Source organism: Penaeus vannamei, chromosome 14 (genome assembly GCF_042767895.1).
Source record: "Penaeus vannamei isolate JL-2024 chromosome 14, ASM4276789v1, whole genome shotgun sequence".
In the NCBI taxonomy this organism is placed as follows: Eukaryota; Metazoa; Arthropoda; class Malacostraca; order Decapoda; family Penaeidae; genus Penaeus; species Penaeus vannamei.
Genome location: NC_091562.1, coordinates 30,468,184 through 30,482,409, shown reverse-complemented (window position 1 = coordinate 30,482,409; position 14,226 = coordinate 30,468,184). Strand labels below are relative to the sequence as shown.

Here is a 14,226-nt window from a genome sequence, read left to right as displayed (position 1 = left end):
CTACCAGGTCACAGGCTGCTGACCGGTGTGAAGAAGTGGGTGCCAGGTCAGAGAATGGTGACTGGTTTGAGGAGGTGGGTGCCAGGTCAGAGAATGCTGACTGGTGTGAGGAGGCGGGTGCCAGGTCAGAGGATGCTGACTGGTGGGACGAGCTGGCTGCCAGGTCAGTGAATGCTGACTGGTCGGAGAAGCTGGCTGCCAGGTCAGAGAATGCTGACTGGTCGGAGGAACTGGCTGCCAGGTCAGAGAATGCTGACTGGTGGGAGGAGCTGGCTACCAGGTCAGAGGATGCTGACTGGTGTGAAGAAGTGGGTGCCAGGTCAGAGAATGCTGACTGGTGTGAAGAGGTGTGTGCCAGGTCAGAGAATGCTGACTGGTGGGAGGAGCTGGCTACCAGGTCAGAGGATGCTGACTGGTGTGAAGAAGTGGGTGCCAGGTCAGAGAATTCGGACTGGTGGGAGGAGCTGGCTACCAGGTCAGAGGATGCTGATTGGTGTGAAGAAGTGGGTGCCAGGTCAGAGAATGCTGACTGGTGTGAAGAGGTGGATGCCAGGTCAGAGAATGCTGACTGGTGTGAGGAGGCGGGTGCCAGGTCAGAGGATGCTGACTGGTGGGACGAGCTGGCTGCCAGGTCAGAGAATGCTGACTGGTGAGAGGAGTTGGCTGCTAGGTCAGAGAATGCTGACTGGTGGGAGGCGCTGGCTACCAGGTCACTGGATGGTGACTGGTGTGAAGAGGTGGGTGCCAGGTCAGAGAATGCTGACTGGTGGGAGGAGCTAGCTACCAGGTCAGAGAAGGCGGACTGGTGTGAAGAGGTAGGTGCCAGGTCAGAGAATGCTGACTGGTGGGAGGAGCTGGCTACCACGTCACTGGATGGTGACTGGTGTGAAGAGGTGGGTGCCAGGTCAGAGAATGCTGACTGGTGGGAGGAGCTGGCTACCAGGTCAGAAGATGCTGACGGGTGTGAAGGAGTGGGTGTCAGGTCAGAGAATGCTGACTGGTGTGATGAGGTGATTGCCAGGTTAAAGGATGCTGACTGGTGGAAAGAGCTGGCTACCAGGTCAGAGAATGCTGACTGGTGGGTAGAGGTGGTTGCCAAGTCAGAGAATTCTGAATGGTGGGAGGAGCTGTCTGTCAGGTCAGAGAAGGCTGAATGGTGTGAAGAGGTGGCTACCAGGTCAGAGGATGCTGACTGGTGTGAAGAGGTGGGTGCCAGGTCATAGGGTGCTGACTGGTGGAAGGAGCTGGGTGCCATGTCAGAGAATGCTGACTGGTGGGAGGAGCTGGCTACCAGGTCACAGGCTGCTGACCGGTGTGAAGAAGTGGGTGCCAGGTCAGAGAATGGTGACTGGTGTGAGGAGGTGGGTGCCAGGTCAGAGAATGCTGACTGGTGTGAGGAGGCGGGTGCCAGGTCAGAGGATGCTGACTGGTGGGACGAGCTGGCTGCCAGGTCAGAGAATGCTGACTGGTCGGAGGAGCTGGCTGCCAGGTCAGAGAATGCTGACTGGTGGGAGGCGCTGGCTACCAGGTCACTGGATGGTGACTGGTGTGAAGAGGTGGGTGCCAGGTCAGAGAATGCTGACTGGTGGGAGGAGCTAGCTACCAGGTCAGAGAAGGCGGACTGGTGTGAAGAGGTAGGTGCCAGGTCAGAGAATGCTGATTGGTGGGAGGAGATGGCTACCACGTCACTGGATTGTGGCTGGTGTGAAGAGGTGGGTGCCAGGTCAGAGAATGCTGACTGGTGGGAGGAGCTATCTACCAAGTCAGAGGATGCTGACTGGTGTGAAGAAGTGGGTGTCAGGTCAGAGAATGCTGACTGGTGTGAAGAGGTGGATGCCAGGTTAAAGGATGTTGACTGGTGGAAAGAGCTGGCTGCCAGGTCAGAGAATGCTGACTGGTTGGTAGAGGTGGCTTCCAAGTCAGAGAATGCTGAATGGTGGGAGGAGCTGTCTGCCAGTTCAGAGAAGGCTGACTGGTGTGAAGAGGTGGCTACCAAGTCAGAGGATGCTGACTGGTTGTGAAGAGGTGGGTGCCAGGTCATAGGGGGCTGACTGGTGGAAGGCGCTGGGTGCCAGGTCAGAGAATGCTGACTGGTGGGAGGCGCTGGCTACCAGGTCACTGGATGGTGACTGGTGTGAAGAGGTGGGTGCCAGGTCAGAGAATGCTAACTGGTGGGAGGAGCTAGCTACCAGGTCAGAGAAGGCGGACTGGTGTGAAGAGGTAGGTGCCAGGTCAGAGAATGCTGATTGGTGGGAGGAGATGGCTACCACGTCACTGGATTGTGGCTGGTGTGAAGAGGTGGGTGCCAGGTCAGAGAATGCTGACTGGTGGGAGGAGCTAGCTACCAAGTCAGAGGATGCTGACTGGTGTGAAGAAGTGGGTGTCAGGTCAGAGAATGCTGACTGGTGTGAAGAGGTGGATGCCAGGTTAAAGGATGTTGACTGGTGGAAAGAGCTGGCTGCCAGGTCAGAGAATGCTGACTGGTTGGTAGAGGTGGCTTCCAAGTCAGAGAATGCTGAATGGTGGGAGGAGCTGTCTGCCAGTTCAGAGAAGGCTGACTGGTGTGAAGAGGTGGCTACCAAGTCAGAGGATGCTGACTGGTTGTGAAGAGGTGGGTGCCAGGTCATAGGGGGCTGACTGGTGGAAGGAGCTGGGTGCCAGGTCAGAGAATGCTGACTGGTGGGAGGAGCTGGCTACCAGGTCACAGGATGCTGACCGGTGTGAAGAAGTGGGTGCCAGGTCAGAGAATGCTGACTGGTGTGAGGAGGTGGGTGCCAGGTCAGAGAATGCTGACTGGTGTGAGGAGGCGGGTGCCAGGTCAGAGGATGCTGACTGGTGGGACGAGCTGGCTGCCAGGTCAGAGAATGCTGACTGGTGGAAGGAGTTGGCTGCTAGGTCAGAGAATGCTGACTGGTGGGAGGCACTGGCTACCAGGTCACTGGATGGTGACTGGTATGAAGAGGTGGGTGCCAGGTCAGAGAATGCTGACTGGTGATGGAAGCTAGCTACCAGGTCAGAGAATTCGGACTGGTGTGAAGAGGTAGGTGCCAGGTCAGAGAATGCTGACTGGTGGGAGGCGCTGGCTACCACGTCACTGGATGGTGACTGGTGTGAAGAGGTGGGTGCCAGGTCAGAGAATGCTGACTGGTGGGAGGAGCTAGCTACCAGGTCAGAGGATGCTGACTGGTGTGAAGAAGTGGGTGCCAGGTCAGAGAATGCTGACTGGTATGAAGAGGTGCATGCCAGGTTAGAGGATACTGACTGGTGGAAAGAGCTGGCTGCCAGGTCAGAGAAAGCTGACTGGTGGGTAGAGGTGGCTGCAAAGTCAGAGAATGCTGAATTGTGTGAGTAGCTGTCTACCAGGTCAGAGAACGCTGACTGGTGTGAAGAGTTGGCTACCAGGTCAGAGGATGCTGACTGGTGTGAAGAAGTGGGTGCCAGGTCATAGGGTGCTGACTGGTGGAAGGAGCTGGCTACCAGGTCAGAAAATGCTGACTGGTGGGAGGCGCTGGCTACCAGGTCACTGGATGGTGACTGGTGTGAAGAGTCTGGTACTAGATCAGAGAATGCTGACTGGTGGGAGGAGCTAGCTACCAAGTCAGAGAAGTCGGAGTGGTGTGAAGAGGTGGGTGCCAGGTCAGAGAATCCTGACTGGTGGGAGGAGCTGGCTACCAGGTGAGAGGATACTGACTGGTGTGAAGAGGTGGGTTCCCGGTCAGAGGATTCTGTCTGGTATGAGGAGGTGGGTGCCAGGTCAGAGGATGCTGACTGGTGGGACGAGCTGGCTGTCAGGTCAGAGAATGCTGACTGGTGGAAGAAGTTGGCTGCCAGGTCAGAGAATGCTGACTGGTGGGAGGAGCTGGCTACCAGGTGACAGGATACTGACTTGTGTGAAGAGGTGGGTGCCAGGTCAGAGCATGCTGACTGGTGGAAGGAGCTGGGTGCCAGGTCAGAGAATGCTGACTGGTGGGAGGAGCTGGCTACCAGGTCAGAGGATGCTGACTGGTGTGAAGAAGTGGGTGCCAGGTCAGAGAATGCTGACTGGCGTGAAGAGGTGGATGCCAGGTTAAAGGATGCTGACGTGGAAAGAGCTGGCTGCCAGGTCAGAGAATGCTGACTGGTGGGTAGAGGTGGCTGCCAAGTCAGAGAATGCTGACTGGTGGGAGGATCTGTCTTCAAGGTCAGAGAAGGCTGACTGGTGTGAAGAGGTGGCTAACAGGTCAGAGGATGCTGACTGGTGTGAAGAGGTGGTTGCCAGGTCAAAGGGTGCTGACTGGTGGAAGGAGCTGGATGCCAGGTCAGAGAATGCTGACTGGTGGGAGGAGCTGGCTACCAGGTCACAGGCTGCTGACCGGTGTGAAGAAGTGGGTGCCAGGTCAGAGAATGGTGACTGGTGTGAGGAGGTGGGTGCCAGGTCAGAGAATGCTGACTGGTGTGAGGAGGCGGGTGCCAGGTCAGAGGATGCTGACTGGTGGGACGAGCTGGCTGCCAGGTCAGAGAATGCTGACTGGTGAGAGGAGTTGTCTGCTAGGTCAGAGAATGCTGACTGGTGGGAGGCGCTGGCTACCAGGTCACTGGATGGTGACTGGTGTGAAGAGGTGGGTGCCAGGTCAGAGAATGCTGACTGGTGGGAGGAGATAGGTACCAGGTCAGAGAAGGCGGATTAGTGTGAAGAGGTAGGTGCCAGGTCAGAGAATGCTGACTGGTGGGAGGAGCTGGCTACCACGTCACTGGATGGTGGCTGGTGTGAAGAGGTGGGTGCCAGGTCAGAGAATGCTGATTGATGGGAGGATCTGGCTACCAGGTCAGAAGATGCTGACGGGTGTGAAGGAGTGGGTGTCAGGTCAGAGAATGCTGACTGGTGTGAAGAGGTAATTGCCAGGTTAAAGGATGCTGACTGGTTGAAAGAGCTGGCTACCAGGTCAGAGAATGTTGACTCGTGGGTAGAGGTGGCTGCCAAGTCCGAGAATTCTGAATGGTGGGAGGAGCTGTCTGCCAGGTCAGAGAAGGCTGAATGGTGTGAAGAGGTGGCTACCAGGTCAGAGAATGCTGACTGGTGTGAAGAGGTGGATGCCAGGTTAAAGGATGCTGACTGGTGGAAAGAGCTGGCTGCCAGGTCAGAGAATGCTGACTGGTGGGTAGAGGTAGCTGCCAAGTCAGAGAATGCTGACTGGTGGGAAGAGCTGTCTGCCAGGTCAGAGAAGGCTGAATGGTGTGAAGAGGTGGCTACCAGGTCAGAGGATGCTGGCTGGTGTGAAGAGGTGGGTGCCAGGTCATAGGGTGCTGACTGATGGAAGGAGCTGGATGCCAGGTCAGAGAATGCTGACTGGTGGGAGGAGCTGGCTACCAGGTCACAGGCTGCTGACCGGTGTGAAGAAGTGGGTGCCATGTCAGAGAATGGTGACTGGTGTGAGGAGGTGGGTGCCAGGTCAGAGAATGCTGACTGGTGTAAGGAGGCGGGTGCCAGGTCATAGGGTGCTGACTGATGGAAGGAGCTGGATGCCAGGTCAGAGAATGCTGACTGGTGGGAGGAGCTGGCTACCAGGTCACAGGCTGCTGACCGGTGTGAAGAAGTGGGTGCCATGTCAGAGAATGGTGACTGGTGTGAGGAGGTGGGTGCCAGGTCAGAGAATGCTGACTGGTGTAAGGAGGCGGGTGCCAGGTCAGAGGATGCTGACTGGTGGGACGAGCTGGCTGCCAGGTCAGAGAATGCTGACTGGTGAGAGGAGTTGGCTGCTAGGTCAGAGAATGCTGACTGGTGGGAGGCGCTGGCTACCACGTCACTGTATGGTGACTGGTGTGAAGAGGTGGGTGCCAGGTCAGAGAATGCTGACTGGTGGGAGGAGCTGGCTACCAGGTCAGAGGATGCTGACTGGTGGGACGAGCTGGCTGCCAGGTCAGAGAATGCTGACTGGTGAGAGGAGTTGGCTGCTAGGTCAGAGAATGCTGACTGGTGGGAGGCGCTGGCTACTAGGTCACTGGATGGTGACTGGTATGAAGAGGTGGGTGCCAGGTCAGAGGATGCTGACTGGTGGGACGAGCTGGCTGCCAGGTCAGAGAATGCTGACTGGTGAAAGGAGTTGGCTGCTAGGTCAGAGAATGCTGACTGGTGGGAGGCGCTGGCTACCAGGTCACTGGATGGTGACTGGTATGAAGAGGTGGGTGCCAGGTCAGAGAATGCTGACTGGTGATGGAAGCTAGCTACCAGGTCAGAGAAGGCGGACTGTTGTGACGAGGTAGGTGCCAGTTCAGAGAATGCTGACTGGTGTAAGGAGGCGGGTGCCAGGTCAGAGGATGCTGACTGGTGGGACGAGCTGGCTGCCAGGTCAGAGAATGCTGACTGGTGAGAGGAGTTGGCTGCTAGGTCAGAGAATGCTGACTGGTGGGAGGCGCTGGCTACCAGGTCACTGGAAGGTGACTGGTGTGAAGAGGTGGGTGCCAGGTCAGAGAATGCTGACTGGTGGGAGGAGCTAGCTACCAGGTCAGTGAAGGCGGACTGGTGTGAAGAGGTAGGTGCCAGGTCAGAGAATGCTGACTGGTGGGAGGAGCTGGCTACCAGGTCAGAAGATGCTGACGGGTGTGAAGGAGTGGGTGTCAGGTCAGAGAATGCTGACTGGTGTGAAGAGGTGATTGCCAGGTTAAAGGATGCTGACTGGTGAAAGGAGTTGGCTGCTAGGTCAGAGAATGCTGACTGGTGGGAGGCGCTGGCTACCAGGCCACTGGATGGTGACTGGTATGAAGAGGTGGGTGCCAGGTCAGAGAATGCTGACTGGTGATGGAAGCTAGCTACCAGGTCAGAGAATGGTGACTGGTGTAAGGAGGCGGGTGCCAGGTCAGAGGATGCTGACTGGTGGGACGAGCTGGCTGCCAGGTCAGAGAATGCTGACTGGGGAGAGGAGTTGGCTGCTAGGTCAGAGAGTGCTGACTGGTGGGAGGCGCTGGCTACCAGGTCACTGGAAGGTGACTGGTGTGAAGAGGTGGGTGCCAGGTCAGAGAATGCTGACTGGTGGGAGGAGCTAGCTACCAGGTCAGTGAAGGCGGACTGGTGTGAAGAGGTAGGTGCCAGGTCAGAGAATGCTGACTGGTGGGAGGCGCTGGCTACCACGTCACTGTATGGTGACTGGTGTGAAGAGGTGGGTGCCAGGTCAGAGAATGCTGACTGGTGGGAGGAGCTGGCTACCAGGTCACAGGCTGCTGACCGGTGTGAAGAAGTGGGTGCCATGTCAGAGAATGGAGACTTGTGTGAGGAGGTGGGTGCCAGGTCAGAGAATGCTGACTGGTGTAAGGAGGCGGGTGCCAGGTCAGAGGATGCTGACTGGTGGGACGAGCTGGCTGCCAGGTCAGAGAATGCTGACTGGTGAGAGGAGTTGGCTGCTAGGTCAGAGAATGCTGACTGGTGGGAGGCGCTGGCTACCAGGTCACTGGAAGGTGACTGGTGTGAAGAGGTGGGTGCCAGGTCAGAGAATGCTGACTGGTGGGAGGAGCTAGCTACCAGGTCAGTGAAGGCGGACTGGTGTGAAGAGGTAGGTGCCAGGTCAGAGAATGCGAGTGTTGTCGCAGGTCCTCTCCCCTGTGGTGTACACACCTTACATGCCCTCTCTCCTGTGGTGTGCAGAGAGAGATCACCCAATTGGCGAGGCATTATTGTCACTCACTTGGCGTGATTCTCCAGAGCTAAAGCCTCCAGACTTGAGCTTGATTACGATATTATTTGACAAAAAACTACACAGAGAGCTCCGCCAATTTCTCTTTGTTCGCCGCGACAATTGGCCAGGCCTTCTCTTGTAGTAAGTGCCCCACTACCGCTCACTTGGAGAGCGAGATTTCAAACCAGGTCTGGACCCTCTGGTCCTGGACATAGTTTGTGGCCATGCACCAAGGGTGTCTTTTCGGTGTCTTACTCTTGCCCTCTCTTTCTGAATTCCTGGTGCAGCCTGGGCCTGCGGGAAACGTTAATTTCCAACATTCGCCTGGGCTGCGGTGACGTGATCACACCCCCCTTGTAGCAGGATTGGGGTGCAGAGCGTTTACCACACCAAAACTCCAAGTTCAGCCCACCCAGGGGGATCTCCTGTCCTGTGGTGCTGAAGGGTCGAGTGTAGGGATCAGAGCTTTTTGTGAGGCCCTTCTTCAGACCTCACCCAGAGAGGAGGTATAAAGATAACCCCCGAAAGGGGACAAATCATTTTCCAACTCTCTAATGACCACAAAATGAATCCGACCATGGCAGTCACCCTGGAGCCTTTCAAGGCTGCAGGGGGGCGAAAGAAAACCCAAAAGCAGGCCGAACGTGTCCGGCCTGCTGAACCGAGCAAGGACAAGACAGAAACACCAACCACAAAGTCTGTCCTTGCACACCAGACTGAGGGAAGCCTGAACTCCCCTCAGAACTCCCTCAGTCAAGAAGGGGCTCCAGCTGTACCAGCCAAAACAGCTGCCCCCACTGCCAAAGGCCTTAAACCCCTGCAAAGGGGAGGCGTGAAGCGACGAAGGGTGGAGACTGATGAAGAGGCAGAACACACCCCAAGTCGACTAACGCGGTTTAAGGTACCAAAAAAACCTGAAGACTTCGACAATGCATACCAGCTAGTAAGGGCACTGGAGAAGGAAAGAAATGTGAGATTATCAATCCGAATCTCCAGAGATGAGGGCATGATCATTGCCCCCAAAGACAAAGCCACCATGAACTTCCTGCAGGAAATCAAGGTGCTTAAAGATGGGAGGAAGGTGTGTATCTCACCACTGACCTCCCAAGAGAAAAAATCCAAGATGGTGCTACTTGGCTTTCCACTAGGGTTCGACGTGGAGGTGATCACGTCTCTCCCACAAGTGGTGGAGGCTTCCCGCATGACCAAAGGGTAGTCTCCAACCAGGCAAGTCCTTGTTATCCTCAAGGGAGCCCCAATCACCACCTTTGATCTGGGTAACTGGGGCTCATACAAGCTCAGGACATATGTGCCAGAGCCCTTGAGGTGTTTCACGTGCCAAAAATTCGGGCATCACCAGGCCAACTGCAAGGCCAAAGCCAAATGTGGTGTATGCAGCGAGGCACACGAAACGGAAGTGTGTATTAAGGCACACAAAGATGGCCAGAAGGACACAACAGCCAAGTGTCCAAACTGTGCCAAAAAACATCATGCCTGTAGTCTGGCTTGCTCTGTCAGGAAACAGGCAGTGATTAAGAAGCAGGAGTTAGCCAAAAAACGTCCTGACTTTGTCCCTGCGCCCCCAGGTACCTATGTCTGGGGCCAAAACAAAAAACAAAATAAAAAGGAGAATACTCCCCGACCTCCTAAGAGGAAGGAGTCGCCCCCACAGAGAAAATTGGATACCTCTAACAGAGAGGAATTCCCCGAGCTTGCTAGTGGCAAAACAACAAAAAAGAACAAAAGGGAAAAAGGTTCAAAGTCCACAGCAATGGTCCCCCCAGTAGATGATAATCTTTTCTTTGACGAGAAAGATATGACTCCTGTTGAGTGCTGTAGTTTCTGCAGTAGCAACAGCCTTGGGGAGGACCAGTGAGGAGGCGGAGAAAGCAGTGCAGGTCGCCATGACGGCTATGACCCAAACTGTGGCGGCTCTGAAGGGAAGGAAGCTAGAAGCCTCCAAACCGATAACGAGCAGCGCTCCCCTCCCCAAATCCTCGGATGGCAGGCTAGCTTCAAAAGAAACACCACATAAAACCCCAGCTAGTCTGTCAGGACAGGCTGAAACTGTGCAGCAGGCCGAGTCTGTACAGCCAAAGTCTCGTCCTCTGACCCAAGGTGACACTTCCAACCTAGGCCCTACACCCCCTGGTAAGGCCTTAACCGGAGTGTCTGACTTAGAGGAAGTTGTACAATCCTCAATCAATGAGGATCTGTATTTATCTGATGCCACCAGCACTGGGGCATCAGAAGATGAAGCAAGTGACACTGAGTAACCATCATGGCACACAATCTAAGCATACTGCAGTGGAATATCTGTAGCTATAAAAGCAAGAACTCATTTCTCCAGTCCATTGTGTGAGCAAGGAGCATTGACGTCGTCATGCTCCAGGAGACACTAACAATGGGATCCGTGTGCTTCTCAGGATATCATGCCTTCACCACTCCAAATCTGGATGGTGCTAGAGGCCTGATGACCCTGGTAAAAGAAGCTATCCCTTGCTCCTGAATAGCCAATCCGCCGCACTGTGGAGATGGTGTTGAATCTCTTGCTGCTGAGATTCAGCTACCTGGGGGCTCTATAAAAATATACAATATTTATAGCAAACCACTGTGTGAGAGCTTAGATCTAAACCAGGTCTGTGCTACTGCAGCACAAGACCGAGCGATCATAGGGGGAGACTTCAATGCACACATGGCCATGCTGAATCCCCGCAAAAGGCCGAACGCGGCAGGCATTCACATAGCAGAAGTGCTTGAGACATTCCCTGAGATCGCTCTTCTCAACACCAAAGAACCAACGCATGTGAAGGGAGGGGTCCTAGACCTCACCTTTGCCACTGCAACAATGGTGGAGAGAATTCGATGGTGTGTTGATGATACAGTTACTAGTGATCACTACGGCATAGTCACCACACTAATGGATGCAGGTCCAGCCCAAAGACCACATCACATTCCTAAATGGAAAACTGACAAGGCCAACTGGTTTGCCTTCCAAGAAGGCTTGGCTCGATGTCTGAAAGACAATGAACCCAATAACAATAATGAAGATGTGGATGTGCTAGAGGCAAGGCTAATCCAGGCCATAAACCAGGCAGCCTCACAAACCATTCCCAAAACTCGTCCATGGTCCAGAACTCACAAAGACGCCTGGTACTATAATGACGAGATCAAAGAGGTCAACCACAGGGTTAATATGTGTAGAAAAAACCGACGGCAAAGATCTCCCGACAATCTGGCCCTGCTGAGGGAAGCTGTTGTGGATGCCAAGGAAACTGCCAACAGAGTAAGGCAGGAAAAATGGCTGGAATGGTGCCAGTCTTTTGGGTACCAGACCAGCCTTACAGAGTTGTGGAAACGGGTCAGGCAAGCGACAAGCCGCCAAGCCCCGAAATGCACTCATCATGACCCACAATCAGAGGCTAACAGATTGGTGCTTGAGTTCTCTGCCAGAACCAGCACCAACAATCTGCCTCCAATGATGAGAGAAAAACAACAAAACTTAAATCCAGAAAGACTTGCTCTCATAAGAGACAAGGTACTCGAAGCTGATGAAGCAGATGCCTTGTTCTCTCTTAGGGAACTAAGAAAATCATACAAATCCAGTTCTGGGTCAGCACCGGGATCTGATGGGATCTCTCACCCCATCATTTCGCATCTAGGCCTTGCAGGAGAACTTGCATTCTTGCAGGTTATCAACAAATCCTGGCAAACAGCCACAGTGCCCCAGAGCTGGAAACAAGCCACAATAGTTCCCATCCCAAAGCCAAAGGAGCCTGGCAAGTACCGCCCCATCTCTCTTCTCAGCTGCCTGGGCAAAACAGCTGAGAAGATGGTACTCAACAGGCTCCGATGGAAAACGGGTCCTCCCCATGAACACCTGCACGGGTTCACAAGGGGTAAGAGCACTGCGCATAGCATTTCCACACTCTTAAGCACAATCTGCACCTCGCCCGCCGTGGTTGTCTTCCTTGACCTGGAGAAGGCTTTTGAGTTGGCAAGTCCACTTGCCATTCAAGAGACCCTAATCCACAAAGGAGTCAAAGGCAGACTCTTGGCCTGGATAGCTGACTATTTTAAAAATAGATCAGCATATGTCAGATTTCAAGGCCACCTCTCACAGCACATGTCACTTGAAAATGGAACTCCTCAGGGAGGGGTTCTTAGTCCAGCCCTGTTTAATACCCTCATGTCCAACATACTCGACATTCACCTGCCAGAGGGATGCAAGATCATCTCTTATGCAGATGACTTGGCAATCATAGCCTCTGGCAACCACTGCCTAACTAGAGCTCAGCGTTGTCTGAACCTGGTATCGGAAGAGTGTTGTAGGACGGGTCTAAAAATATCAGCAGCAAAATCCAAAGCAATGGCACTGAGAACCAATGTCAGAAACAAAAAACTCACCATACAGGGTATGGATCTGGAATGGGTGAAGGAATATCTATACCTTGGTGTATGGATAGGACACACACTCACTTTCAAAAAGGAGATCCAATACCTGCTTGACAGAACCAAGGAAAGACTGTCAGTCATGAAAGTCATGACAGGGAAACACAGAGGAGCAGGACACAAAGTACTAAGATCATTCTATGTACATGCTGTCCGTCCTATTATTGACTATGCATCTGTCGCCCTCATTGCTTCCAGCACAACATTAAAAGAAAAACTGGAAACAATACAAAACGAAGCAGCCAGGATCATTCTAGGTGCACCTAAGTGGACAAAGGTCATCAACCTCCTCATGGAAGCTGATTTACCGTCCGTGGACACTAGAATTGATCTAATGGCAGCACAGTTCCTTTCCAAGGTCCTGCAGGCACCCACAAACTCCTATTTAAGACAAAGAGTTCTCAGACGCCTACAACAAGATTATCAGTTGTTTGCAGACAATTCCTGGCTCACACATACAGCCAGAGTTTTGATACGCTTTCAACTAAAAGATTCATTGCTTGCCAAGGGTATGGACTCCCCCCACCCTGATTACAAAGAACCCCCGCCGTGGGCAAACGAAATGATCGAATTCTCAATTCTAAATCTCACAAGGAGAAAAGATCAATATTCCATGCCTAGCCTAAAGGCACAAGCACAAAGGGTCATTGAACAAATAACTCCGCCGGGTAGTATAACTTACTACACGGACGGATCCGTGGATCCAATAAACCATACTGCAGGCGCCGGCTTTGCAACAAAGGATACCACAGCATCCATTAGGGTCACTGACAATGCCTCAACGCTTCAGGCTGAAACGGTTGCGATCATGGAAGCATTGACACAAGCGTCCCTGAGGGGAGGGCACGTTGTCATTCACACAGATTCAAGAGCAACTATTGACAGTTTACAGCATAGCATGCCCCCAGATAACATCTACCTCTTGACAACAGTACTATACATAGCCCAAAGAATCCTTAGTCAAGGTAGAAGAATCATCATAAACTGGGTCCCAAGCCACATAGGCATACAAGGGAACGAGCTTGCTGATAAACTAGCCGAAAAGGGCAGGGGTATGCCCCCATTCTCCATGATCGTTAAACCCAGCCGAAGGGGACTGAGCCAAGGTACCAAAGCTGCAGCGTGTGCGGTCCTCCGGGGAGCACATAGAGAAAACATCACAAAATCGCTCGCTACCAAGTGGTACTCAGATGCTTCAGGCTATGAGCCACTGGCCCTTCCTCCAAATACAAAAAGAGGTACCGAAGTCATACTATTCAGACTAAGACTAGGTTACCAATGCGCTTGGCAAATTATAGACAGTGAGTCTGGGAGGTCATGTAAACACTGCGGTGAGCCTAACGCCACCCTGTTACATTACTTGCAGAATTGTGTACACACACAATTTCTGAGACAGGGACCACCCACCACAGCCGCCGGGCTGGTAAAAAGGGTGTGCAACATGCTTTCACCATGGCAGCCGGATCGCTTGCTTGCAATCCAGCCACCGCGGTAAGCATGCAGTTCAAAGAAAACATTTGAGTTAACTAGAAATAGTTAACACAGGCCGGGCCACCCCAGAGAAAAGGCCCGGGCGAAGCATGACTTCGCAAATCTAACTGAACTGATCAGAGAAAGCTGACTGGTGGGAGGCGCTGGCTACCACGTCACTGGATGGTGACTGGTGTGAAGAGGTGGGTGCCAGGTCAGAGAATGCTGACTGGTGGGAGGAGCTGGCTACCAGGTCAGAGGATGCTGACTGGTGTGAAGAAGTGGGTGTCAGGTCAGAGAATGCTGACTGGTGTGAAGAGGTGATTGCCAGGTTAAAGGATGCTGACTGGTGGAAAGAGCTGGCTGCCAGGTCAGAGAATGCTGACTGGTGGGTAGAGGTGGCTGCCAAGTCAGAGAATGCTGAATGGTGTGAAGAAGTGGGTGCCAGGTCAGAGGATGCTGACTGGTGTGAAGAAGTGGGTGCCAGGTCATAGGGTGCTGACTGGTGGAAGGAACTGGCTGCCAGGTCAGAGAATGCTGACTGGTGGGAGGAGCTTTCTACCAGGTCTGAGTATACTGACTGGTGTAAAGATGTGTGTGCCAGGTTAGAGGATGATTACTGGCGGAATGAGCTGGCTAACAGGTCAGAGAATGCTGA

At 53.6% G+C, this 14,226-nt stretch overlaps 2 protein-coding genes across 2 annotated transcripts; one reads left to right on the top strand and one right to left on the bottom strand.

Annotated features, from left to right (window-relative positions):
* The first annotated feature begins 1,253 nt into the window (after positions 1-1,253).
* On the top strand, positions 1,254-2,607 carry LOC138863971 (uncharacterized). Its single transcript, XM_070129497.1, has 3 exons — positions 1,254-1,429; positions 1,607-2,014; positions 2,193-2,607. Exons 1-3 carry the CDS (start codon positions 1,254-1,256, stop codon positions 2,605-2,607), a joined length of 999 nt encoding a protein of 332 aa, XP_069985598.1.
* An 86-nt stretch (positions 2,608-2,693) lies between these two features.
* Positions 2,694-7,222, bottom strand: LOC138863970 (pneumococcal serine-rich repeat protein-like). Its single transcript, XM_070129496.1, has 4 exons — positions 4,724-7,222; positions 4,082-4,585; positions 2,834-3,924; positions 2,694-2,793 (listed from the first exon to the last, which is right to left on the bottom strand). The coding sequence occupies exons 1-4, from the start codon at positions 7,220-7,222 to the stop codon at positions 2,694-2,696; spliced, it is 4,194 nt and encodes a 1,397-aa protein (XP_069985597.1).
* Between the last annotated feature and the right edge of the window lie 7,004 nt (positions 7,223-14,226).